Source organism: Propithecus coquereli, unplaced genomic scaffold (genome assembly GCF_000956105.1).
Source record: "Propithecus coquereli isolate 6110/MARCELLA unplaced genomic scaffold, Pcoq_1.0 Scaffold439, whole genome shotgun sequence".
NCBI lineage: Eukaryota > Metazoa > Chordata > Mammalia > Primates > Indriidae > Propithecus > Propithecus coquereli.
In genome coordinates, this window is record NW_012150163.1 from 2,024,506 (window position 1) to 2,052,307 (window position 27,802).

The 27,802-nt window shown below is 42.1% G+C and overlaps 1 protein-coding gene across 1 annotated transcript in view; it reads left to right on the forward strand.

The window, feature by feature from the left end:
* The window catches only part of RNF32 (ring finger protein 32), a 38,088-nt gene that overhangs the window by 5,197 nt on the left and 5,089 nt on the right, over positions 1–27,802 (forward strand). Inside the window, exons 3-6 of the mRNA XM_012654159.1 lie at positions 5,210–5,352; positions 8,332–8,364; positions 8,919–9,043; positions 9,266–9,374. Of these exons, the coding sequence (XP_012509613.1) occupies positions 5,210–5,352; positions 8,332–8,364; positions 8,919–9,043; positions 9,266–9,374 (410 nt within the window). The remainder of the gene's footprint in view (positions 1–5,209; positions 5,353–8,331; positions 8,365–8,918; positions 9,044–9,265; positions 9,375–27,802) is intronic.

Here is a 27,802-nt window from a genome sequence, read left to right on the forward strand (position 1 = left end):
ATCTAGAGGCCTGGGGAGGCCCATGCCTTGAGTCACACAAGGCAGAGGGGACCTGCTTCCACAGCAATGCCCAGGGGTGACATTTTATGTTATTTCCCTCTTAACTTCTGCTGACAATGCGAGTTGTTGTCTAGAAAGTGGCATGGCTCAAGAACATACTGAGACTTGGAATAATGTTATACAGACACTTAGTGAATATCTTCTACTGTGCATATATAATTTATGTCGATGATCAAATACCTTCATCATAATCAGTCTTAAAAATTGTGTCAGGAAAGATTTAAATTAAACATCAGGAAGAACATCCTAATTTGAAAAATAAGTGAGGTTATTAAGGAGAGTAAATGACCTCTTTATGAAAAAAAATCTTTATAATGCATATTATTTACTAATGAGGTTGAGCCATATACCCTTATCTATACATAATATTCCACTGTAATACATAATATTCCAAGACATAATATTTCTGTCTTTTCTTGCTGATTTACTGGAGTTCTTTGTGTGTTCTACATGTTAATCTCTTGTGGATTTAGCCACTGAAAATATCTTTTATTCTGTCATCATCTTTTAACTTTTATCTGTCATTTTGTATTGAATAAAATTTTCATTCTGATTAATGTTAAATCCATTGGTTTTTCACTTTATTGCTATATTTTGGGAGATTTAAGAAATCTTTCACCAATCTGAGACTGCAAAGATTTTCCTACATTTTCTTTATTTACCTTTTTACTCTACTTTTCACATTTAGATCTCACACAGTTTACTTTGCTTATGATATTGGGAAAACTGTTGGGTATTTGGGTATACACGTTGTTAGATTCTTCATTTTGGGGGCTTCTGCTTCTGTGTCAGCATCTCACTGTTTTACTTAGTGTAGTTCTGTAGTGTGTCTTAACAGCTGGTAGGAAAAGACCCTTTTCTCCTTTTTTCCCCTAAAATTCCTTTATTTTCTACATAAAATTCTGCCGGAAACTTTTTAAATTGTGTTTAAAGATGAGGGGAAATCACATTTACAGTGTTAACCATCTGACCCACACAATGGTGGCATCTCACACCATTTCGGTCTTCTCTTCTCCAACTCTTAGAGGTTTTCTAAGTAAGTCATTTGCTCTGCAGGGGTCATTACTGACTCTGCCCTTCCATTTTTATGTCCCTTCTTTCTTCCCCCTGTGTCTCTTTTGATCTGGTCAGCATCTCCGGACTGCGGTCAATACAAAGTAGTTGACACCTGGCACTTCTGTCATGTTACTGAGCCTAACACTTATAATTTTTCCAGTTATGTGATGTTTGCTCTTTATCATTCTCTTCTGTTTTGCTTGTTTGTTGGCCTTTATCTGATTACAGAATTTCCCATATAACAAGTTTCCAGAGTTTTTTAAAATCCTAAATAGTACTTATTAGATGCTTTTTTTTCTTGCAGCTATTGAGATGGTCGTGCTTGTGTTTCTCCTTTGCTTGTCTGTGCAGTGAGTCGCAGGCTTTCTTGTTTTCTGGTCACTGTGTCCAGAGCTATACATTGAGCGCAGTCTGCGGTCTCCGCTGTCTCACAAATCGGCCTTTACAGCCACTCAGCTCGTGGTACCGCACTTCCTGGTTTTCTTTTTGGTTTTTTTCTTTAACCTAAGTTACTGAGCCGTGTATATTTTACTTTTCAGGCACAGATTGTTGTTTGGGAGTTACTTTTAAAGTTCTGCTTTTGTTATTGCTATTTTAAAATACATTTTTTATTTTGGAATAATTTTGGATTTACAGAAAAGTTACAGAGGCAGCGCAGAGTTCCTGTGTGCGCAGTTCCCCCCAGCGCTAACGTTCTGCATCAGCATGGTATTCTTTCCAAAGTTAGAAACCAACAGTGGTACGTTACTGTTAACTCACTGGACTCCAGACTTTCTTTGGATTTCACTTTTCCCACTTACTGCCCTTATACTATTCTAGAAGCCAACACAGGGTAGTGTTGCCCGTCGCTGTCATCTTTCCTCTGGCCTGTGACAGTTTCCCAGTCCTTCCTTGTTTTCACGACCTAGACCATTTTGGGGAGTGCTGGCCAGGTACTCATAGACTGCCCTTCAGTTTGGGTTTGCCTGACGTCTTCCTCACGACTGGGCCTGGGATCACGGCTTGATGGGAAGAGCAGCAGAGAAGTGCCTGCCCATCCGCCCTCCCAGGGTGCGTGGTGTCAGCGCGTCCATCGCTGCTGACGGCTTGGTTAAGGGCGTGTCTGCCAGCTTTCTCCACGGAAAAGTATGAATTTTCCCTTTCCCTGTTCTTTGGAAGTGAGACACTAAGTCGAGCCCACGTTCAGGCAGCAGGGTGGGGGGATTAGGCTCCACCTCCTGGATGGGGGTTAATAGCTACATACGTTACACACAGAATTACTCTACAAGGAAACTCTCTTCTCCCCATTTATTTATGCGTTCAGCCATCTGTGTCAGCGCGACTCATGCACATTTAGTTTATACTTTGGCGAAGGGCTCGGTCCTGCTGCTCTCCTCGTCACGTCTTTGGCCACAGACTCTTTGAGGTGGGTCCTCGTCCTTTTCATTTTGGGCACTTCCTTCCTTGGTGCTACCACAAGACACTGGACGCTTATCCTGTGTCTTCCCTGACCCAGCCCCAGAATCAGCCGTGTCTCCGGGGAGCCCTGGTCCTTTCATTGAAGACGAGGATTCAGAAACCAGGATCTGGCGCCGGGTGTGCCGCTGATCTTAAACACTGTTGCGTGTGGTCAGAAGGCACAGCGGTTTGGTGAGACCCGTCAGTGGAGGTATTTGTCTCCTCTCCTTCCAGTTCTCGGTCTCGGTTGCTGATACTCAATCTGGGTTTGCATGACGGGAGGTGTGGGTGCCTGAAGCCGAAGCAGCGCCGGGCTGTGTCGCCAGTACGCGGGGAGCCACCCAAGTCTCGGGGCAGAGTGGCACCCGCTACCTCACTCCTGGCCGGCTGGCTGCCCCCACCCCTGCCTGAGCGCCGCCGCCACAGCCCATCTGCTCCTCCACGTGCCCTCTCCCCACGGCCGTGGTCGCACCTCACCCTCATCCCTCTTCACTCACCATCCGTGAGACCTCCAGGACACGTTCCCTCCACACGTTGAAATGCATGTGGTGTATTTTATCCATGTCTTCTTGGGGACACTGCTAGAGTCCTCCTTACTCTGCTGCACCGGGCCAGCTGCCCCGCAGGGCTAATGCAGAGCCCTTTCCAGCACCTCCCGGGGTTCCCTCTGACCCTCCTTCCCGGCCCCCGGGGAACCTGCCTTCTCCGTTGACTCCCTCACTGTGGTGAAGTTCCTCCTCCAGTGGCTTCCTGAGAAGGCGCGCGTGGGAGCTCCCTGTGCGGCCTATCCGCAGAAAGATATTTTTATTCTTTTCTCATGTTTGATTGATAGCTAATAAGAAATTTCAATATGGAGTCTTTTTTTCCTCAGAATCCTGAAAGAATTGTATTTTGGGGTCTGTATTGCTGTAGATAAGTCTGATGCAGTTCTGATTCCTGGTCCTTTGTTGAGACCTGTGTTTTTTAGCATCCGCTTTTTGCCTCCAAAATTTTCACAGTGATGGGACTCGGTGCGACTCTTGTATTCTGGGTACTTGCTGGACCCTCTTAAGCCAGAAACTCATGTCCTTTGCTTTGGAAGATGTTTTGGACTATTTTTAAAACAATTTTTACTCACCATTTTCTCTGTTTTCTTTCGGGAATGCCTGTTTTTCAGATGTCAGACTACCTTAATTTTCTTATTTTTTATCTCCTGCTATATCTGCTTTTTCTACTTTCTATGAGATTATATAGTCATGAGCCACATAGCAATGTTTTGGTCAACGATGGACCACATATACCACGGTGATCCCATAAGATTGCAGTGGAGCTGAAAAATTCCTATCACCTAGTGACATCTCAATGGTCCTGACCCTGTGCAGGCCTAGGCTGATGTGCATGTGTCTTAGTGTTTTGTTTTGTTTTTTGAGATAGGGTCTCACTCTGTCACCTGGGCTGGTGTGCAGTGGCATCATCATAGCTCTCTGCAACCTCAGACTCCTGGGCTCAGGCAATCCTCCTGCCTCAGCCTCCCGAATAGCTGGGACTACAGGTATGCACCACCATGCCCAGCTAATTTTTCTTTTTTTTGTAGAGATGGGGTCTCACTATGTTGCTCAGGCTGGTCTCAAGCTCCTGGCTCAAGCAGTCCTCCTGCCTCAGCCTCCCAAAGTGCAGGGATTACAGGCATGAGCCACTGTGCCCAGCCTGTGTCTTAGTTTTTAATAAAAAAAAGTTTAAAAAGTAAAAGAAAAAACAACTTTAAATAGAAAAAAGCTTACAGAATAAGGACCTAAAGAAAGAAAATATTTTGTATAGCTGTATAACATGTTTGTGTCTTAAGCTAAGTATTGTTACAAAACAGTCAAAAAGTTGTTAAAAATTAAAAAGTTTATAAAGTAAAAAAGTTTAATAAGCTAAGGTTAATTTATCCTTGAAGAAAGAAAAAAATTTTTTGTAAATTTAGTGTAGTCTGAGCGTCCAGTGTTTGTAAAATCTGTAGTGGGGTACAGTAATGTCCTGGGCCTTCACATTCACTTGCCACTCACTGACTGACTCACCCAGAGCAGCCTCCCGTCCTGTGAGCCCCACTCATGATCAGTGCCCTGCACAGGTATACCATTATTTATCTTTTATATTATCTTTTTACTATACCTTGTCTGTGTTTAGATACACAATACCAGTGTTACCATTGCCTGCAGTACTCAGTGTGGTAATATGGTGCGCAGGTCTGCAGCTGGGAGCAGTAGGTCACACCGTACAGCTTTGGTGTGTAGTAGGCTGCCACCCCGTAAGCATGCTGTAGGATGTTCGCCCAACAACAGAATCACCCATAGATGCATTTCTCAGAACATAGCCTGTCATTAAGCGACACGTGACTATATTTTAGCTTTCTCTTCCAGCCTTTCAGTTGACATTCACGTTTCTGCTATAAAATTTTCTGCTTCCAAGAGCTCTTTGTACTACACCATTTTATGGAAGGGACTTGCGCATCCGTGATTTTGGTATCTAAGAGGGGTCCTGGAACCTATTCCTGGTAGATACCAAGGGACGACTTATATTGTGAAATGAAGTGCATTGCTTTAATATTTGTTTGCAATAATGTCATTAAAATTATAGGTGGGCACCACACTCTAAAATACATCCTGACTCGTACTCTGTGTTGTCTTACCTTCAGCACAGAAGTTGGGCCTCTTTGAACCTCCCCCATTGCCACTGTCCGCAGACGAGTGGGAGAAAGTGAAGCAGAGGTCCGTCCTGCAGGGAGACTCCATGCAGCCATGCCCGATATGTAAAGAAGAGTTTCGCCTCCATCCCCAGGTGCTGAGCTCGAGGGTTAGAGGGAGCCCGGTGGGGCTGTTTCCTGGTAACGAGACAGCGGGGTGGAGCTTAAGATGCCAGGCTTGCTTTTTGCAGTTTTATCCTCCTCTGTGAGCCTCAATGCTAACATGTTCTTTTACATTAAATAAAGCGTGTGTGTGAGAAAGAGCTAAACACTCTCATGAAACGGTTTTGTTTATTTACCGAGTGATAGTAATTCTCAAGTGCTGACGTTTATACAGAGGAATGCTTCCGTTCCGCTGGTCCTGTGCAGCCAAAAGCGAGTGGATGGGAGGATGCCGTGCAGAAAGGATGAAAGCAAAAGGAATTTTTAATTTGTTTTGTGAATTGAGTCATTAAAGAAAAGAAAAAACTGTGCTCGAATATATCCAAAGAATTCGTGGGAGAATCTTTAAGAAAACTAAAATCTTTTCATCTTTATTCATGAAACTTTACCACAGTAAGATTGATATTACCCCAGGTTTACAGATGACATATAATCTATAGCATAGGTTTTCTCTGTACATATTTTGTCTGCCTAACTAAACTGTTATCTCCTGGAAGTTAGGGACACTTGTATTCTCAGCATTTTGTGTGTGCGAGATAATGATTCCCTACAGCGATTTCCCATGATGTGTGGCATGATGCTTCCTACACAGCGGCACTCAGAGACTTGCTGAGAAAACACAGGAAATATAGTTAAACCCAAGCTTGAATTCATAGCTTAGGAACCCTGGCTTTACTTCCTACCCTGGTACATGAATTCTAAAACTTAATTTGTTTCAGTAAGTTTCATCATCAAAAAGTTCACAATAGTTAAACTTTTGTTCTTTGTAGTTTGAATTCACAAGTTATTTTAGCACATTGACTGCCATACTGGAAATTTTTTTTTTCCTTGAGGCTACAGTGTTTTATTACAAAAATAGAATAAAAACTTTGAAAACGAAACAGTCCTTTCTAATTTAATGAAAACTTTGTTATTTTTTATTGTTTTCTGTGCGTGAGTTATATGCAACTTGAAAAATAATTCACTCAGCTCCCAAGGTGAAGAGACCTGTGAGTTACATATGCTTCACAAGGCCCCGGGCTCAAAACTAGTGAGTTAAATACAACTCATGTGGCAGTTAATGTGTTAATCATACTTGTTATATTCCAGTTCCCTATTAGGACCTGTCTTACATATGTAAAAGTTGGATATTTTAGAAAATATTTTAGCCCTTAAACCATAGAATTACCATTTAGGATAATTTAGTACTTTGGTGTACCAAAAGTGTTAACACAGCCACAAGGAATCTTTCTGGCCTCAGCAACCTATTTAATTACACTTTTAATATTTAGCCTTATGGTTTGTGTGAAGAGTGAAAACTTGGAGTTGAATATCTTGGGCAATCAGGGTAAATCCTGCCTAATATTTCTTTCATTCTGTTTTTTATAAATTTCTCACTAAATTCTATCATTTTTTTGTTTTTTATAGATATAGACACTATTTATTTTGCATTTCTAGTTATTTCTGTAATTAGATTTTTCCTTAGTCATAAACAATAGTAGGCATTTCCCCAACATTTAGTGATTTCAGAGGGCCTTCAGTTAATTTCACATGTCTGAGGTAGGATAATACCCATTTAACAGATGAGGAAGCCATAATAAGTAAGCCATTCAAGTGATCCATAGTAGGTCAACTCAGAAATTATGGTAGAGACCAGCTGGAATTAGTCTGAACTTCTATGACATTTTTAGTGTATTTACCACCACTTAATCATTTATTTTTGTTATATCAAGGAATATTTGTCAATATACTTATGAACATTTAAAAGTATAATATTTTAAATATACAGAAGTATAATGTTACAGAATGTAGATTGAATATCTGTTGAAACACTTTGAAAGATTATTCTATAAAGAGTAAATAATTAAGTACACACAATATTGCTGTTAGATTGAATGGTGATAACAGAAAAGGATCCATATTACTGAGTTTCTCCAATTTAGATTCATTGTTGGCAAGTTTCAAGAAAAGGTTTTAGAACTGAGTTCTATTCCAATATTTCTTCTTTTATTCCCATTTAAGAAGAAAAGTATAGATGGAATGAAGGCAGGTGGGTTGGTCACTCTAAAAACCAGAAAGTTTTCCCCAAATCAGGCAGCCTGGTGGTCTGCGATTGGAATCTCACCTGACTTCTCTTGCTGAGAGGAGAAGCCCTTCTGCTGCAAGGCCCCTGCACGGGGGTGGGGCTAAGGGCGTGGCGGGACCCTGAGTGTCCAGCCCAGGGTGGGAACGGTGGCCCCACCCCTTCCCGGCCTCCTGCTACCTGCCCGCCACCTGTCCCTTTACTCAGTCTAAGCTACTCTCCTTTGCTTCTGTCTTTCGTCACAGCCTGGGGAGTTTGGATCACAGAAAGGTGACATTTTCTTGTGAGGATACTTTCCTTGCATTTGGAAAAGAAACAATGACTCATCTCTCCTGATTTCTCACTATCTAAATCTAAGACTGTCAGAATTATATCTCAGTAAAGCTGTGATTTAAAAAAATTTAGGAGTGTAATTTAGTTGAACAAAGACCTTAAAAAAACAGTATTTACTTAGTATTTCTCTGCTCCTTCTCCCACAGCCCACAGCGGTCCCACAGGACCGATCCTCTCGCTTCCTCGCCCCTGTGGCTTGCGTGCACTCTAAGATCTACTGGGAAATACATCTCTGTCATAATTATTTGACTTTTACATATACGCTCATTTTAATAGCTTAATATCGAACTTCATGTGTGTGTCTGATGTTTCAGATTGTTGTTAACTTAATTTTTCTTGTGCTATGCTAAACTTAAAGACTAAATAGTATAAATATCAAAGTTATTAATTTGCTTTTTTAATTTTTCAAATAATACAGCTTACCTTTTAAGCATTCAGAATTTTTCTTTTAATTAATACATTTATGTTGCTTCTCTTTTATTAAACTTCAAACATCTTTCTGTTTACTCACGAACAGGTGCTGCTTTCATGCTCACATGTATTCCACAGAGTAAGTAAATCCTGCTGCCTCCCGTGATCAAGTGCGCCGTGCATCATTGTACAGCTCAGAGAAACCCTACTCGCTTAAAGTCTACTACCTAAAAAGAGCCATTTGTTTTATTCATAATCACCATTTATAGTTAGAGACATGACTGTAGGCTATAGTACAATTCATCCTGTTTTGAAAATCATGAATTTTATGTGACAAAAGAACCACAAATGTTTGTATAACCGATTGTTGTTAGTGCACATCAAAGTGAGTGATAGCCTAATTCATATGCTCTGTCTTTGTGTTAGTCTCACACACAAGCATGACTTACCTTTACATTCGTTGATTTTCAAAAGTTTTTGATGTCTGTGCATGTATATTCTTGTAAAAAAAAATCATTTTTAGAACAGGTTTCATGAGGAAGGTGTTAACATCTGACGAAACTTCTTCACTTTATCATCTAAATTGGATTAAGTCTCGTAATTATGAGAGAAAAGAACACTATAATTACATTAAAAGTAAAAATGTTTAAAAGTAATCACTCGTGAAATTTTAAGTGAAATGTTTTTCCTCAGGCATGCCTTCAGGCTTTTGAAAAGTTCACCAATAAGAAAACCTGTCCTCTCTGTAGAAAGAACCAGTATCAAACGCGAGTGATACACGACGGGGCCCACCTATTCAGAATGCAGTGTGCAGCGAGGTACGGAGGGTCTCTGCCGCCCCAGGGATGCCGGCCCGTGCAGCGCACGGTGGGGTGGGCCTGTGGCGATCAGCCGTGCGAGCTAACTGGGGAACATACAGGGATTCTCTCTTCCTGGCCGCCGCCGCCTCCCCGGGGCCAGCACAGGGCTCATAGCAAGTACAGAACTATCTGTCCAACTGGAGCCACCCACAGTGAATCACTGTCAAACATCTGTTTCAGAATCCAAGCCCACTGGAGAGGACACGTTGTTCGAAAGTGGTACAGGAACCTGAGGAAAATAGTACCTCCCAGAGATGCCGGATTAAGGAAAAAATTCTATGAAACAAAGGTAGGTGTAGATCATTAATTCTTCAGATACAGTCTCTACATGCAGGGGACTCCTTTGGGGTCGGCAGGGCTGACAGAGGCACTAAAACCTCAGAGTTTCACTTTGAAGACTTCCTTCATTTTTAGGCCTTTTTTTTTTAGTGGTTGAGATGCTGCTAAAAATCCTCTTCAATTTAAATTGGTTTTCCAACCTAGATAGTAAAATACTTCTAGATTTTCTTCTCTAGTTAAATCATAAAATTTATAAAATTAGAATAGGTTAAATTCAAAGCAATTTTTGCTTGGCCATTTCATGCCAGTTGTCTAAATAAACTAATCTCTCATGTGAAACAGTGGAAACAAGCTGAGCGTCTCACAGCCCTGACTGTAAGTGAGGAGAGCAGGTGTGGCGTGTGGCGCTGGCATAAGTCGAAGCAAACGGTAGAAACAACGCCCGCCAGCGCTGCCCTCGCTGCGTGCCGGGCCTCATGGGATCGTGCTATAGAAACAAAGAACTTCCACTTCTGTGCTTTCCTTTAACCACTTTTCATCTTTTGTTTTTACTTTTTGGAATTTATTTGACAGTTCTCCATTCCTGGGCCCCATACAAAAAAGACAGGCATGGCGGAGTGGGAGGAGCAGCCAGGCAAGGGTGGGTCCCAGTTCTGTCCCCATCAGCCTTGAGGCTGCAGGTGGATGACAGGGACCATTGCTCCGAGGCCTGTTCCCTCACCATCATCTCTACCTTGCCCCGCTGGTCTAAGAATAGATGCCGTATTTATAAAAGCCTAGCACACAGTGGGCACCAGCAGATTTGTATTTATCACAAATATTAATATATCATTCCAGTTCATCTTTATGTAAATTGTTACAGATTTAGTGTTATTCTGTGTTTTGTGTGTTTTATTTTTTATAATAGCACTGTGGTATCCTGACGTAATGTTAGCTTCAGATCACTAAGACAAAACGCCTCAGTCACCATGTCCTATGGCCATTTTCTTGGAAGTATTATTTACATAATTATTTAGATCTTTTCTAAACGTTGCTGTTTTCGCCTGCCCTCCCATTGGGAATAGTGAGCGATAGACAGGACTCCTCACGGTACACAGTCGCCCCCGCTCTGCTCTGTGGACGCAGGTTTCTGTTCGCCACCGCAGGGCAGCTGCGCAGCTGAGCTCCGCCCGCACGGGCACCTGCTCACCCCTGCCACGCTTCCCGTGCCTGGGGAGGGCAGACTTCTTTACAGTGGCCCAGAACTACACAGGAACTCCAAAAGGAAATAGTTTGGGGCTTGACTATAAAGCAGTATGATTATTTTTCCTAACAACCCTTCTGGTCACTTAAGTATTTGTCCCAAGTAATGTAGTTGTAAGTATGTGCAAAAGAAAGAATAGTGCTTGTTGTGATGTCACTATGCCTCGGATTTAGTCAAGAAAATATATTTGATTTGCTTCCAGAAGTAGAACAACTTTAACTGCAATCTAAGGACCTTTGTCTCAGAGACAAGGAAGCTGAACCAGTAGGGTGGAGAGTCCAACTTCGCTGCTGTGGCTTGGGAAGCCAGCAGTGCTGTCCCTGACCTGGCGTGGGAGGCGGCACCCTCTGGTGGGGAGCAGTGGGGAGGCGACAGGCCGGGGAGAGAGCGTCTGCAATTCTACCTTCATGTAAGAAAAGTAATCTTCTGCAAGTCACTCATGTCCCTTGCAATTGGGGAGCATAGGCTAGTTAGGGAGAGGGAACAGAGCTATGGCAAAAGACACCCTCTTGTTGCTGTCTACAGGTGGTCCTGTGAAAACTTTCCATTTTTCAGTGCTGCCCAGTGATTCTTTTTCAAACATCCCCATATTAAAGAAGAAAGAGCAATCAGCTAAAAGTCCTGATAATTTACTGGGTAAAAATAATATATGCCGCCTTCACTTTTGCTTGGACAGGACCCATTACTCTTTTACCGTTTGGAGAGCAGGGTGCCGACTTCCTTTCCAGCTCTCTGCCGCCGTGTTTGTCATCTAGTCCTTACTCCTGGCCAAGATCACAGCTTCAGCCTAACTGGGCTTCAAGCTCATGCCAGTAAACACACATGCTCGGCGCAGTTACCATTTTCTAACAGAGTCAGAGATGGATAATCTCCAGTGCTGTAGTTCCTTCTCATTTCAGTACATGACTGTCGTCCCCGGTTGTTTTCATCCTTCTTTCGTATTCTTTCCATGCTTTTTATGTTCAGTGGTGTAACATCAGTCTTGCTCTCTGAGCTACTCTTAGTAACTTCTCATATGTAATAGTGTGTTGGCTGTCAAATCAGAAATCATTCACTGTTTTCTCTTAAAAATCTTTATTACAGATTTAATTGTCATTTCACCTCATGTGTATAAATATTTTTTCATGTGCACACATCATCTTATAATAACTTTTGAAACTATAGGCTATGCTTTGCTTTCACACAAAGCAGTCAGGAGACTCGTTTGATTGCTTGGCTACACTGTTCTCTGTGATTCTGTGACACACGAGAGGGTCACTCACATACTGGTTTTCTGCTCTGTAAAAGACCCAGTATTGACAGGATTACTTTGAGAACCCAGACTATGTTACAAAGTAGGAAGGTTTTGAGTCTGTAGCCGGAAGCTGGGAGCACTGTGGTGTCGCGGGCTGTCCTGTGCTGGGAGGTGCTGTTAATGGGGCTGCCCCCAAGTCTCAGAATATTTTTCAGTGAAAGAACAGGGGCCATAGCTTCCCTTGCCAAGATTTAACCCTGCAGTGATTCTCCCTAGAGCTTCATAATCTCTGCAAATAAATCCTCCCAACTAAGAATATATTTTCAGTTTCTTTAAGAAAGATAAGGAAAACCACACCCAGCTGGCAGGTGAGCAGTGGGGGCTCTCTCCCTCCCTGTCCCTCTCACCCCCGCCTCTGGGAATGGCCTCGTCACTGCACCTGCACGGAGCGCTGGGCCCCCCGGGAGTCCTCCTCACCCTGGTGCTCCCAGTGCCTGCTTCGTGAGCCGAGTCTCTCCCACAACTTCACTTACCACTTCTGTGAGGAGGAGTATCCCATCCCCTCTGTTCCCGTCCTGGATCCAGCTCTGTAGGTCGGTTCCTGCCCTGGATCAGCTCCGTGGCTCTGTTCCCATCCCACATCCAGCTCTGTAGCTCATTTCTAGTCCTGGATCAGCTCTGTAGCTCTGTTCTAGTCCTATATTCCCAGCTCCCCGCATTCCTGTTGTTTCGTCTATGCCCAGTTCATCCCTCTACTGTATTTCTCTTCCGCGCCCTCAGCACTTTGCACTGCCACCTCCAACCCACCGGGGTCTGTTGTGGCAAGTGTACAAGCTCACTCTGCAGTGGTGTCCGTTCTTACTTGTCACCCCTGCCTCTACTGAAATGTACCCACTTTTCAAACTCCAGGTTAAGCTTTCATTGGTCTTCTCTAAACCTCTGTTGTCTGTGGAAACAATACAACTCAAGAGATAGAGAAAGAAGTATAAATTATATTTGAGCTTATATGTTACAAATTTGATTTTTCCTTTGGGGCTTTTGAAGACGGTACCAGAAAATCTGAATAGCTAATTCACTTAAGCTGAATATATAAGAAGAAATTGATAAGCAGATCAGAATTTTTTTTTGCAGGGGTATTGGGGAAGGTGAGTGTTGAGAACAAACTCTGCAAGTTCTTTAGAGCAGTGGCCTTCAGACTTTGCCTCAACCCACAATAGAAATATGTCCTATACAATGACCCAGCACATACATACATTTCACAGAAATAAAACTTTCACAAAACAAAACCTACTCTTACCACATGCACCACACTGTGGTAATTTCTGTTCTATTTTATTTCCAAACTGCTGGACCCACTAAATTAATGTTACGAGTCACTGATGGGTTGTATATATTAGCACCTCTTTACACATAAATAACTGCCACAGTAAATACTATAACTTTCTCATCTGCCAAAAGTAATCTTGCCTCATTTAAGTTTCATGTATGGGGGTGGGGACAGGCAGGATATACATATATATATAAACTCAGATCATAGGTAATACTCATAATTTGTTACATAAATAGGCATCATACAATTTTCTCTACTTTCAATTCTTATTAATTCTGAAATTCCAGAATTCCCAGATCTCTGCTAGTTTCCGAAATCTTCTCTGCAGTTCCTTCATGCCTCACTCTCTCACTTATCCCATTTGGCCATAAACAGTTGAAATCTATAAACTCAAACTTCATCTTAAATGAAGAGTGAGTTCCTTGTAAGATGGTGTATTAGCAGTAGGTACATAATCCGGGTTGTATGGGCAGGTGCCTTACATGTGTATATGCCTGTATGAGTACAACTCAAAGGCTGTCCTTTATGATACAGAATATGCCTTAGTCATTTATCAAATGACTCTTAAATTTGATAATTTTTTCTTCCTTTCCAAATTGATAAAACTCATTCTCTTAGCTATATGAATGCTCTATGGAATGTTATTCTATAATTTGAATCTACAGTTTTAAAATGCCAACATGTTTAACAAATCTGAAAGATTATTGAACTAGGTTATTGAATTTCACATTACCCAGGTGGGATGGTTAATTTATGTGTCAACTCAGCTGGGCTAAGGGATGCTCAGATTATCTGGTTACACATTATTTCTGGGTATGTCTGTGGGGGTGTTTCCAGATAAGATGAGTATTGGAATCGGTGGACTCAGCTCCCCAATATGGGTGGGCAAGATCCAACCCTTTGAAAGCCTAGAAAGAATAAAGGGGCTGAGAAGGGGATTCACTTGCTCTCTCCTTCCCTCTCCCTCTGCCTAACTTGAGCTGGGACACGGGTCTTCTGCAGAAGATATACAGAAATGGAGGTGTTCTCATATAAATGGAAATCATTTTTAAATTATACAAGAATGTGATATACAACTTTATGCCATTAAATCTGAAAATATAATTAAAATTACTTCCTGTAAAAATAGCAAACATGGAAAGAAATTTAAAGAATAAAATGAGAAAAATTATATGAGTATCTCCATTTTTACTGAAAAGATATTAAATAAAATTTAATAGCCATTCCTAATAATGACAGTCAGCAAACCAGAACTAGACCAAAATATCCTTGTCACAATAAAGACTATGTATCAGAAACTAAAAACAGATTGTTTTAGAAAATGAAACCCTAAAGATGCAAAACTAGGCTACTCAACTGTCATCACACTTTGGCCAATCCTTGCCAATGCAATAACACAAGAAAACAAAATATATATAACACACAAAACTATGTTATATATTATGTAAACCCATATATTTTATATATGGATTTAAAATGCATAAAATCATTTGAAAAATTATTAAAAGTAAACTGTTAGAAAATATTCAAATCAAGATAAAAATGCAATAATCACTTTCTGGATAGCAATAATAATCAGATATAAAATATAATGGGAAATGATCACTTTCATGATAGTTAATACCTAAAAGCAAATTTAACAAGGAGTGTGCAAGACACTGATAAGAAAAAGTGTTTTTCTGATGAAATAAAAAACTTGAATAAAATGGTTGATATTTTATGTTGGATATGAGTAAAAATATCCATTTTCCTCATATAAATTTAATGTAGTTTCTAACTCCCAAAGGACATGCATTTGGAATTTTACAGGTTAATTCTAAAGTTTATCTAGAGAAGTATGAAGAGCTTATAATTTTTTTAAAAGAAAGGTTAACGAGGTAGAACAGCTTTGTTAGATATCAAAATACGTAAATTTGTCAACTAAGATTCTTGTGAAATAATAGACAAATGATTGATGAAACAGTGGAAATCACACATCTCGGCATATGGGAATGCTTAGCGTACAGTAAAGGGGACATTTCCCATCAGTGGGAAAAAAATTATTTGAGGAAAATCAGTTAAATTGGGAAATGTAGTACATCCATGTGGAGGGGGAATAAAGAACATTACTTTATACCACATGGCCAAAAAAGTTCCACATGGATTAAGTATTTCAGTACTTCGTAAATGAAACGAAGAGTCAGACCGACAACTTCCTGCCTGCACGTAGTTGGGGAGAGAGGACTGGCGAGCGCGCCCTGATGCGGCGTGTGCAGCTGGGAGCTGTTGAGCAGAGGGGGCCCAGCTGCGGTTCTGTGGGACACTGGGCGAGGGATGCTGCGGTGGCTTTCACCGATTCCATAAGCTGGTCTGCAGAAATACACTGCAAGAACACACTAGGTGGTCATTTGTCCTGTTAACAAGGCAAAATGATCATCTCTATTTGAATTTTTGGTAAACGTGGAATATTTGCATCTATGTATAATACATATATTAGCATTTAGGGGTTGCAGTCATTTTCTTGTGCCTTTTAAAAGATGTAATCATGTCAGTAGAATAAAGGTTTTACAGTTCAAAACTAGCATAGCTTAATAACAAACAAACGTGAAACGTACAGCCACACACCCTGTGCTAGCAAAGAAAGTAGCCATCCCCCACGGAGTGCCTTTACACAGGACTCTGTCATCTGGTTTAACAGTACACACTGCTTTAACACTGGTTTGACAGTACAACAATAACTAAATGTCATTTTTTCTAGTGATAGAATTTATTAATATTATTTTAATCAAAAAACAAACTTGTGTTTCAGTAAAAAAAATTTAAATTGTTTTCCTTTAAATATCTATAAAAATATTTTGTTGAACATACGGTTATAAGTAAAATGAGGCTATTTATGCCTCTAGAAATCTAGAAATCACAGGTTAAGATATTTAAAATAAAAATGTAACTGTTGGCCTTGGGTTCTCAACTCAGCCTTCAGTTTCTTATTATAGTCATCCTTATTTTTTCATCTTTTTTTATTTATTTACATGTTTTTCATCCTCATACTCCTGAAAGTTCTTCAGAGCTAAATGTGCACTAAAATGAAGACCAGCTTCAGATGAATCAATGTCTGTAGGTTTCCTAGTAATACATCCATTAAAAATAAATGAATTCCAGAGCCAAAATGAACAATGACTTTATCAAGGCTCCTTTGAGTGAAAGACTAGCTTCGTAATATAGTCAGCAACATTCCAGAAATGCCAGGTTTTCTACATAGTACGGGAAGCCACCTACGTGTATGTTCACACGTACCTCAGCACCCGCTCCACACTTAAATGTGCATGGAACTGTAGACCAGTGAACTAATGTTTGAATCTTAGAAATGGGAAATTTTTCAAAGCAAAATGTGCAATAATTAAAAATATCCAATATGGTAAACTCATAATTATCTATGGAACAACAACAGTTTTTAATTCTGGGAGTAACATATAAAATCTCCAGCTACATTTCTAAGCTGCATCTCCAAACAGACTATTGGTGAATGTTAAATTAATGCAAATTCATTTTATTTTTAATCTAAAAAATGAAATTGCAAATTACTAGGAGAAATAAGTCATGTGACACGCTCCTAAGTTAAAGACAGATAAATATTGGATCCACTACCTCCATTAGCCAGTAAAATCAGGAAGTTGTAACTGATCCTCCATTCTCTCCCTGACAGCCCATTTCAAATTCTGTATTCCAGTGGTTTTCAGACTTTTGGAGTCTGCAGAACTGTACGAGAAGTCTGGGGCTCCAACAAAGTCACTGCCAACTTTTAAAACTTTTTATTTTACTAAGTAAGAGTTTGAAAAAACACCACCAGCATATACCATCAGAACCATTTCATAAAAGAAAGGCTATTTTAACACCAGAAAAGTAGGAAGTACCTGACCACACACTAAAGGATTTCCCTTTTGCACTGCAGACATTTAGCTTTTCGAAATTTCACTCGTCTGACTTTACTTTCTTTTCCTTTGCTGGCAGATACGTGAAAACTTCTTTGCCACACTTGGGAACCACTGGTTTAGGTCAAAGATAAGTTACCTCAGGAAAAAAAGAAGTCTAATCATTAGAAAGAAAGGCAAAGAGGGATCATAGTCAATTTGATGTTTTTAGACATGATTTATTTGGAAGTGTTTGTTTCATTTATGTTTTAAGGTCTCACCAGGATGGATATGTTTTTAATACTCTAGATTAGCTCAGGCCATTCTATTTTTATGAATTAAGCTATTTTACTTGTAAAGGAATTGTGGTCTTATATTTTCACTCCTCTATTACAGGAAGAGTTAATGAAGTTTTTTCTTTAGTTTTCATGCATCTATTGGGTGTTAATTAATAAAATACAGGGACCATCTTTCTACAAATAGGAATGCTTACATACACCGAGAATTTTTTGCAAATCTGCCTTGCTTTAAAATGTCATTGACACATTCCTAACAAACCTGAATCACAGCAGTGATGTAGCGCCACGATGTATGTTCTTTTAACTATAGTGCAGTCCTGCGGTAAGAATTGAAAAGGTCAAATGTTGAGTTTTGTACCCTTAAGTAAGTGTCAGAGAATTAAAATCTGGTAAGAAATGCCTTTGTCAGAGAGGGTATTTGAGTTGTCTGGGGATAATACAGTAGTCCTCGTACACTTACTCATTCAAGTTTTGACAAACTCAGATCAAAGAGGCCTGGAAAGGTCACTAAAGCTGCTATGCTAATACCCACCACCAGTGTGTACCCAAAGCCCAGAGTGTTGCCCAGAATGCCGTGATTGGTCCTTGAATGCCTTTGATCCTTATCTAGAAATGCTGCTAGCATATGTCATATAATTGAGGTATGGTCTTTTATTGCTGCAATTAAAACTTTTCAAATGCATTATATTATCTCCACCCCAGCTAAAAGTCCTAACCATTGTTTAAAAAGTGGGGTTAGTGATTTGTCAGATGCTGGGGTTGACTTTAGGGGCTGCCCGCTCCCACACCCTCCAGCAGGAGATTTCTCTGACTTTTTCATTTACATCTCACCAAACAGCATAATGGTCTTAAAGTTTGTTTAGTCCTTTGACTTCCTTTATCACATAGAGATGGCAAACATTCTGTTGCTAACTTCAAGTGGCTCCAAGCAGCAAGACTGGAAGGATATTAAACCAGTAAAAGCTTATCAACTGATTCATTGATATGCTGTAAATTCCAGGCTTTTCATTTTGCTTTTGAGGGCGGCCATAAGTCAACACATTAGTAAGCAATTTGCTGACATCAAGATGGATCACTTAAAAAGGCCTCCTGGGTAGACAAAGTTCACCTGGGTACTTTTGTTGGTATATATTTTTTTAATGTTTAGCCAGTATGTTACTAGTAAATGACCAGTAATTGCCTTACATATCAATAACTTGAACTCTTAGTTACTTAATTTATCAAATTATCTATCAGAAGTATGAGGCTGAAAAGGAAAAAATATTTTAAGATTTTTTCCTAAAATTAAAAAATTTTATATATTTTGTCTGTTTCTGTAGAAGTCATAATATCAACCACTCATTAGTTTAAAAACTAGAACTCAGTTGCCAATTTTTTTTCTGCCAGTTCTTGCCATTTCAGTTACTAAGGTCGTCAACCCACATGAAAAGTACAGGAGTAAATAGGGGAAGAAAGAACACTGGGCGAATTTGATGTTTCAGAAATATGTGGTAGTAGCTACACTTCGGATATTACTTTGAATTGACTACGATAGCTAGTCAATAAATGTATGTTGATTTGAATTTTAAAAATATCACCTTGCTAACTTAGAATAAAAATAAGAGTAAGAAATCATATCATTTCACTTTGAGAAATTTGCCCTAAGTGTATACTGAACAATTTTCAGTGTATTTACTAATAAGCTAATGTCAATGTGATGATTATAAGCTAAATGTTGATGCTTTATTGAATTTTGACACCAGAAGTAACTTCAAAATCATCCTGGACAGGCATTGTCCTTTCTCTTTTTTGTTTTTCTTTTTTTTTTTTTATCCCCTCAAATAGATTTCCGTTGCACTCCTTTAGAATAGGCACATTTGGGACACACATTTGTCCTCATTTCTAATCTACTGCAACCCTAAAGTCAAAACTTTTTATTGATGCTAAGGGCCTTACAGAGATGGATCAGTGCTTCCCTGAATCTCAGGTACTCATTCAGGAGATAAGAAATGCACACAGGAAAAAGATAACACTTGCCAGCCGGTGATACTTGTCAAGTGAAGGGGCCAGAAGTGCACCATGAGAGTTCAGAGAAGAGAGAAATCACTTCCAGCCCAAGTACACTGGGATGCATGTGTACAATTTCCAGTAGTCATCCATATGAATGAAGTCAAGGGATGAGAAAAACGTAAGAATTATTCATGGAGCTGAATAAACAAGTTTGGCCAGATCATAAGATTCATGCAGGAAAGCAGTGAAAAGAAAGGGCGGTACCTGTCGATAGCTGAGAGGCCGTCGGAAGTTCATGGTGAAGTGTCTGGGAGGGCACACACACCGATGCTGGTACGGTCCTCCTCGGGGACACGCGCACCACGCCCCTTGCCTGTGCACTCCTTTCTGCCCCTGTGCACGCTCCTCACCTCTCACTCCTTCCTTCCCCAGGTCTCCCAGCCCCGCTGCCACCTCTGCTCCGAGTCCCTTCCAGTGCAACTTCTTGAGAATCCTGTAGATTCCACCCCTTCCTTACTGCTCCCGTTGTGTCTTAGGAGTCCTCTGCTACAGCAGGCAGCACACTAGATGGTCAGTGTTGTTTTTTCCTGCTTGATTGGGAGAGCCTTGTTCAAGGGACAAGTGTCATCTTTGATCCTCAGGCTAGCACAGTGCCCTTGAAACAGCAGCTTGGCAGTTCCCAAACTGACACACAGCCCCTTTGGAAATTGTCATCCTTTTTGTCATTCACTGTGCAAAACTTGTAAGTGGTAAATTAAAAATTAAAATTACTCAGTTTAGGCTGGGTACAGTGACTCACACCTGTAATCCTAGCACCCTTGGAGGCCAAGGCAGGAGGATCTCTTGAGCCGAGGAGTTTGAGGCTGCTGTGAGCTAGGATGATGTCACTGCACTCTTGCTCTGGGTGACAGAGCAAGATTCTGTCTCAAAAAAAATTAAAAATAAATTTAGATTGAATAAAATCTTTTTTAATAGTCTTTTACCACCATTGCTTATAAAGGAAATTGTTCTCATTTAAGAAATGCTTTTAATTTCTTTTAAATTAAGGAAGAAAAAAGTAGTGATTGCTAGTAAGTGTGAGAATGGTATTTTGTTAGGCAAATGAACATTGAAATACAACGTAGACTTAACTGTGGGTAACAGCATCATAGGTCCATCTAAACTGCTCTCATGGGCTGGCACTCGGAGTTTTTGTACTTCGCAAAACTTCACTTCCAGTGAGGCCTGACGAGGATCTGAGCGGCTGCTTACCGGCGCTTCTCCGCAGAGGCCGGGCGTGAGCACCGCCAGCCGCGTTCGCCCTCGTGCGCTCCAGACGCGCTCTGGCTGCCGGGCGCCAGCTCCTGCCTGCGGGGGGCGGGGGCGCGGGGAGGCCATAAATAAAACATGTCGTTACAAATTTCAAGAAGTAGTAAGTGCCAGGAAGAAACTATAAAGAGAGGAAGGAGACAGCGAGTGGAGTGGCGAGTGAAGTGTTTTAAATAAGGTGCAGATTGCCGAGGAGGCGAAATCGGGACAGAAACCACGCAGGAGGGAACAGGCCAGGCCGCAGCTCCAGTGTTGCCCAGAATGCAGTGATTGGTCCTTGAATGCCTTTGATCCTTATCTAGAAATGCTGCTAGCATATGTCATATAATTGAGGTATGGTCTTTTATTGCTGCAATTAAAACTTTTCAAATGCATTATATTATCTCCACCCCAGCTAAAAGTCCTAACCATTGTTTAAAAAGTGGGGTTAGTGATTTGTCAGATGCTGGGGTTGACTTTAGGGGCTGCCCGCTCCCACACCCTCCAGCAGGAGATTTCTCTGACTTTTTCATTTACATCTCACCAAACAGCATAATGGTCTTAAAGTTTGTTTAGTCCTTTGACTTCCTTTATCACATAGAGATGGCAAACATTCTGTTGCTAACTTCAAGTGGCTCCAAGCAGCAAGACTGGAAGGATATTAAACCAGTAAAAGCTTATCAACTGATTCATTGATATGCTGTAAATTCCAGGCTTTTCATTTTGCTTTTGAGGGGGGCCATAAGTCAACACATTAGTAAGCAATTTGCTGACATCAAGATGGATCACTTAAAAAGGCCTCCTGGGTAGACAAAGTTCACCTGGGTACTTTTGTTGGTATATATTTTTTTAATGTTTAGCCAGTATGTTACTAGTAAATGACCAGTAATTGCCTTACATATCAATAACTTGAACTCTTAGTTACTTAATTTATCAAATTATCTATCAGAAGTATGAGGCTGAAAAGGAAAAAATATTTTAAGATTTTTTCCTAAAATTAAAAAATTTTATATATTTTGTCTGTTTCTGTAGAAGTCATAATATCAACCACTCATTAGTTTAAAAACTAGAACTCAGTTGCCAATTTTTTTTCTGCCAGTTCTTGCCATTTCAGTTACTAAGGTCGTCAACCCACATGAAAAGTACAGGAGTAAATAGGGGAAGAAAGAACACTGGGCGAATTTGATGTTTCAGAAATATGTGGTAGTAGCTACACTTCGGATATTACTTTGAATTGACTACGATAGCTAGTCAATAAATGTATGTTGATTTGAATTTTAAAAATATCACCTTGCTAACTTAGAATAAAAATAAGAGTAAGAAATCATATCATTTCACTTTGAGAAATTTGCCCTAAGTGTATACTGAACAATTTTCAGTGTATTTACTAATAAGCTAATGTCAATGTGATGATTATAAGCTAAATGTTGATGCTTTATTGAATTTTGACACCAGAAGTAACTTCAAAATCATCCTGGACAGGCATTGTCCTTTCTCTTTTTTGTTTTTCTTTTTTTTTTTTTATCCCCTCAAATAGATTTCCGTTGCACTCCTTTAGAATAGGCACATTTGGGACACACATTTGTCCTCATTTCTAATCTACTGCAACCCTAAAGTCAAAACTTTTTATTGATGCTAAGGGCCTTACAGAGATGGATCAGTGCTTCCCTGAATCTCAGGTACTCATTCAGGAGATAAGAAATGCACACAGGAAAAAGATAACACTTGCCAGCCGGTGATACTTGTCAAGTGAAGGGGCCAGAAGTGCACCATGAGAGTTCAGAGAAGAGAGAAATCACTTCCAGCCCAAGTACACTGGGATGCATGTGTACAATTTCCAGTAGTCATCCATATGAATGAAGTCAAGGGATGAGAAAAATGTAAGAATTATTCATGGAGCTGAATAAACAAGTTTGGCCAGATCATAAGATTCATGCAGGAAAGCAGTGAAAAGAAAGGGCGGTACCTGTCGATAGCTGAGAGGCCGTCGGAAGTTCATGGTGAAGTGTCTGGGAGGGCACACACACCGATGCTGGTACGGTCCTCCTCGGGGACACGCGCACCACGCCCCTTGCCTGTGCACTCCTTTCTGCCCCTGTGCACGCTCCTCACCTCTCACTCCTTCCTTCCCCAGGTCTCCCAGCCCCGCTGCCACCTCTGCTCCGAGTCCCTTCCAGTGCAACTTCTTGAGAATCCTGTAGATTCCACCCCTTCCTTACTGCTCCCGTTGTGTCTTAGGAGTCCTCTGCTACAGCAGGCAGCACACTAGATGGTCAGTGTTGTTTTTTCCTGCTTGATTGGGAGAGCCTTGTTCAAGGGACAGGTGTCATCTTTGATCCTCAGGCTAGCACAGTGCCCTTGAAACAGCAGCTTGGCAGTTCCCAAACTGACACACAGCCCCTTTGGAAATTGTCATCCTTTTTGTCATTCACTGTGCAAAACTTGTAAGTGGTAAATTAAAAATTAAAATTACTCAGTTTAGGCTGGGTACAGTGACTCACACCTGTAATCCTAGCACCCTTGGAGGCCAAGGCAGGAGGATCTCTTGAGCCGAGGAGTTTGAGGCTGCTGTGAGCTAGGATGATGTCACTGCACTCTTGCTCTGGGTGACAGAGCAAGATTCTGTCTCAAAAAAAATTAAAAATAAATTTAGATTGAATAAAATCTTTTTTAATAGTCTTTTACCACCATTGCTTATAAAGGAAATTGTTCTCATTTAAGAAATGCTTTTAATTTCTTTTAAATTAAGGAAGAAAAAAGTAGTGATTGCTAGTAAGTGTGAGAATGGTATTTTGTTAGGCAAATGAACATTGAAATACAACGTAGACTTAACTGTGGGTAACAGCATCATAGGTCCATCTAAACTGCTCTCATGGGCTGGCACTCGGAGTTTTTGTACTTCGCAAAACTTCACTTCCAGTGAGGCCTGACGAGGATCTGAGCGGCTGCTTACCGGCGCTTCTCCGCAGAGGCCGGGCGTGAGCACCGCCAGCCGCGTTCGCCCTCGTGCGCTCCAGACGCGCTCTGGCTGCCGGGCGCCAGCTCCTGCCTGCGGGGGGCGGGGGCGCGGGGAGGCCATAAATAAAACATGTCGTTACAAATTTCAAGAAGTAGTAAGTGCCAGGAAGAAACTATAAAGAGAGGAAGGAGACAGCGAGTGGAGTGGCGAGTGAAGTGTTTTAAATAAGGTGCAGATTGCCGAGGAGGCGAAATCGGGACAGAAACCACGCAGGAGGGAACAGGCCAGGCCGCAGCTCCCTGCCACGTCCGGCCGTCGGGCTGAGGGGCGCGCGCGGGCCGGCGGGTGCTTCGGAGCAGGGCCCTGTGCCCTGTGGGGCCTGGTCCGCAGCCTCCGGGGCTCTCGCAGGGCAGCAGGAGGACGGGGCCTTTGCCAGGCGCGGAGCAGGGGAGCCAGCCATGCGCCCCGAGGGCGCCCTGGAGGCGCGGTGCCCACTTCGCCGTGTCCAGGCGCAGACCCACAGGCCTTGCCGCTGAGTCCTCTCTGGGTTTGGGGAAACGGGAGGGCCAAGGTCGGCTGCTGGGATTCGGGCCTAGGCTGGCAAACGGGCCCTGCACCGAGAGGGTAGGCGGCAGCGAGGGGCGGGCCTGGGGCGCGCAGGTCTGTTCCGGGTGGGTCTGAGAGGAAGCGCCCGCGGGCGGCGCGGTGGGCAGCCCCGCGCGGGATTTCAGGGGTCCGGGTCTCAGCTGATGGGGTGTCCAGCCGTGGGGGTGTGAGGCGAGCGGGGAAGGGGAGTAGAGGAGGAAGATGGGCGCAGGGGGAGCGTTTCCAGAGGCAGGGGCGGCAGCCGTGACACAGGTGTGAGAAGCGCCTCGGCGCCCCCAGCACAGGGCGCCTGCGGGGACTCCCGGGGCGGGGGGGGGGCTCGCTCTGCTGCGGGGGGAAGGTGTAGAACAGCTGGCGCTGGGCCAGACCTGGGGGGTGACCGCTTTGTTCCAGGTGACAAGAAGGAAGAGCAATGCCCAGTGCCAAGAAAATGAAAAACAGACCACCCCTAAAAAAATGGGAGAAGTGCCATTAAAGGTACTCAAAGTATAAAACTGTCCTTTCTCCTGTGGCCTCTCTCCAGTTAGCACGTTTTTATTTGCTACTTCATATTATTCTAAGCAAAGAAAAAAATTAGCATGAATTTTCCCATTCGTGCCGATATACCATACGATACCTGTTTGAAGTGCAAATATAAGCGCATTTAATGCGTACGTGGAGTCAGTGAATTGCAGTTCATGTTTCCGGCTTCACGGCACACGCGCATTTCGTCCTCGCCGCCGCCGCCCCGCGGAGCAGGCCCTGCCGTTTCGTCGTCAGCGGAGCGCGCAGTCGGCGCGTCCTGCGCTGCGCGCTCCGCTGACGGGAAGGGCTCCGGGAAGGGCCTCTCCGCTGCGCTCCAGTTCCCGTCCTTCCGGGCCACCGTTTCCAGCGCAGGCCGTCCTGCGAAGCGACGTTCCTAAAGACGGACTTGGCGGGGTTCAGAGGGGAAGAGAACACGTGGGGCAGAGGCAATGGCTTGAAGCGGCAAAGGCTGAGAATCTTCCAGACTTAAGAAGCCCTGCGAACCCCGCTGTGATTAACATTAGGAAAGACACTTCTAAGTGATCTTAGAAGCCGGAGCACAAGGACAGAGGATGTCAGAGGAGCAACACTGGGACCAGGAGGATCTCAGGGCAGCAGCATCCGGGAGGACACCGGCCGCCAGCCTAGAGCTCTGCATGCCACGTGACACTGGCACTCGGCGGCAGAGGCGGAGAACGCGATTTCACACACACACAGTCTGCCACCACAATGTCTTCATTACAGGGAATTCTACAGGCTGTATTTCATCAAGAAAGAAAATGGCCCCAGCTGGGAAGTCTGAGGTGTGAGCCGTAAAAATGTGGGTACATCTAATAGACATTGATTTTGTCAAACAACCTGTCTCACAGGTTAAAAGAGAGAAGGACCTTAACTATATGACAAAGTAACACGAATCAGGAGAGGAAAATTAAAGTGCCCTAAGATCCTGTATTGTTTCAGGGGATAAAAAGTATGATTAATTTAGAGTTTAACATGCAATTCTAGGATTATGACTAAAAGAATAGAAATACAGTTTTAACTTTCAAAGTAGTAAAGAGAAAAAACAGAAAATTTTAATTGAAAAGCAGAATAAAACAAAACAAAAACCAAGGCAGGACAGATAGGAAACGCAGAACAGGATGGATGCATAGTTTTTAGTGTGTCAGTAATTACACGAATTGGACTCCAGTAAAAAAATAAAATCCAGTTATGTGTGTTAGTTGGAACGGCTGTGTGAAAACATAAGAATTGTGTATATATAATATATATATATATAAAGTAAACTCTCTACAGAAGAAATCTGTTGTATTGATATCAGATAAAATAGATTTTAAAGCAAAGGCATTATCAGAGATAATGACTAGAATACCAGCAAGTGTAGTGCATGCACTCTTTCAAAGTACAGAAATATTATAAAAATTGACCATAATGCAAATTTCATCATAGTTTATGAAATGTAAAACATGTAGACTATGACCATATTGCATTTAAGCTAGAAATAAAAATTTTTTTAAAAAAACAAGACCAAGCACAGTGGCTCATGCTTGTAATCCCAGCACTTTGGGAGGCTGAGGCGGGAGGATCCCTTAATCACGGGAGTTCGAGTTTACAGTGAGTTATGATGGGGTGAGAGAGACCCTGTCTCTAAAAGTTTTTTAAATAAAAAAACTAGAAATACCTCCCAAGTTTGCCAACTAAGAAACAGTTCTAAGTATCGGTCAAAGAAAAAATTATAATGGAAATTAGAAAATGTTTTGGATTAACAGTAAAAATACATATCAAAAACCTGTGCAATATGACCAAAGGAATATTAGTCTGCTATACTAGGTTATCGTTTGCAGAATCAAAGTCTGAGTATAGAATTCTTATATAACACATCCTAAGCATTTGTTTGCGTTTTGGCTACATTACACCAATTACCATTAAGACTGGAGCATTAAGCACTGAGGTCTGCCCTCCCCCGGCTTTGTTTGGCGTATCTGCAACACCGACGAGTCTATTTTCAACAAGCACCTCCCGCGGCCCATGCACGCACTAAGCTCTTGAGAGGATCTGAAGGTGCGATGTGATGACAGATGGGAAGACCCTTAAAAACACCGAGTGTATCGTCGGTGTCAACAACACTACTGCTGGCCCCAGGAACCGACACACTAAGGAAGGAAATAGAATGTGCATGCCACAGCGACACTTTAAGGCAGAAGGAGGCACACCTGGGTAAGATAACACTTAACACCGGCCCTCAGGATCTTAGTCATCAATAGGGCCACTTATGAGTCACCCAGCACAGTTGTTCAGAGCATATCAGCTCTCCCTCTAAGGCGTCTGATGGAAAAAGTACTTTAAAAAGTCCTGTAGGATGCTGTCTTTCAAAGTTTTATCTCAAGCCACACGTGTTCATTCATGTAACATCAGGACAGCTGGGATTCTGTCAGTCATCCTGGGATATATGTATGTTGTACACACACAGTAGGATACACACGCACAGACACATGCGGTAAATAAACATACATAAATTATTTGTGGCTTTTACATTGATTCTGTTGCTCTCTAAGTGATGAGTGAAAGCTTGCCTTCCTGACATGCCATCAGGAATGTATGTTCCGCATTCACACATACAAATGTCTGTAAGTGTCTGATGGGCCTAATTCATTTCACTGTTTTCCTTTTGCATCCAGACCAATTCCAGGAAACAGATTTAACCACTGAATGAGGATACTTCTAACTGCGGAATCAAATAACCCCCAAATTTCAACGACTGAAAATGGGTTGGATCTCACTCCCGTGGCGATGCAGGTGCTCCGGGCCTGCATGCAGCATGCTGACCTGGGGCCTCTGCTCTGCCATCCACTGGGCCTCAGAGACCTGTGGGTCCATCCGTAAGACCCCAGCCATTCCATTTGGAAGAACTATTTCACGTGGCCCCACCTAGGCTCAAGGGGGAATGGGACACGTAATTTCTGGGTCAGACACCAACCTCTGAAGCCAGCTCCGTGATGTGGAAGGACAGCCGAGAGAGCAAGACGTTCAGGTGGTGATCATCACTGTCACGACCCAGTCATTAATTTTTTTTTTTTTTAAAGAAGCTATTGGTGTGGCTCTG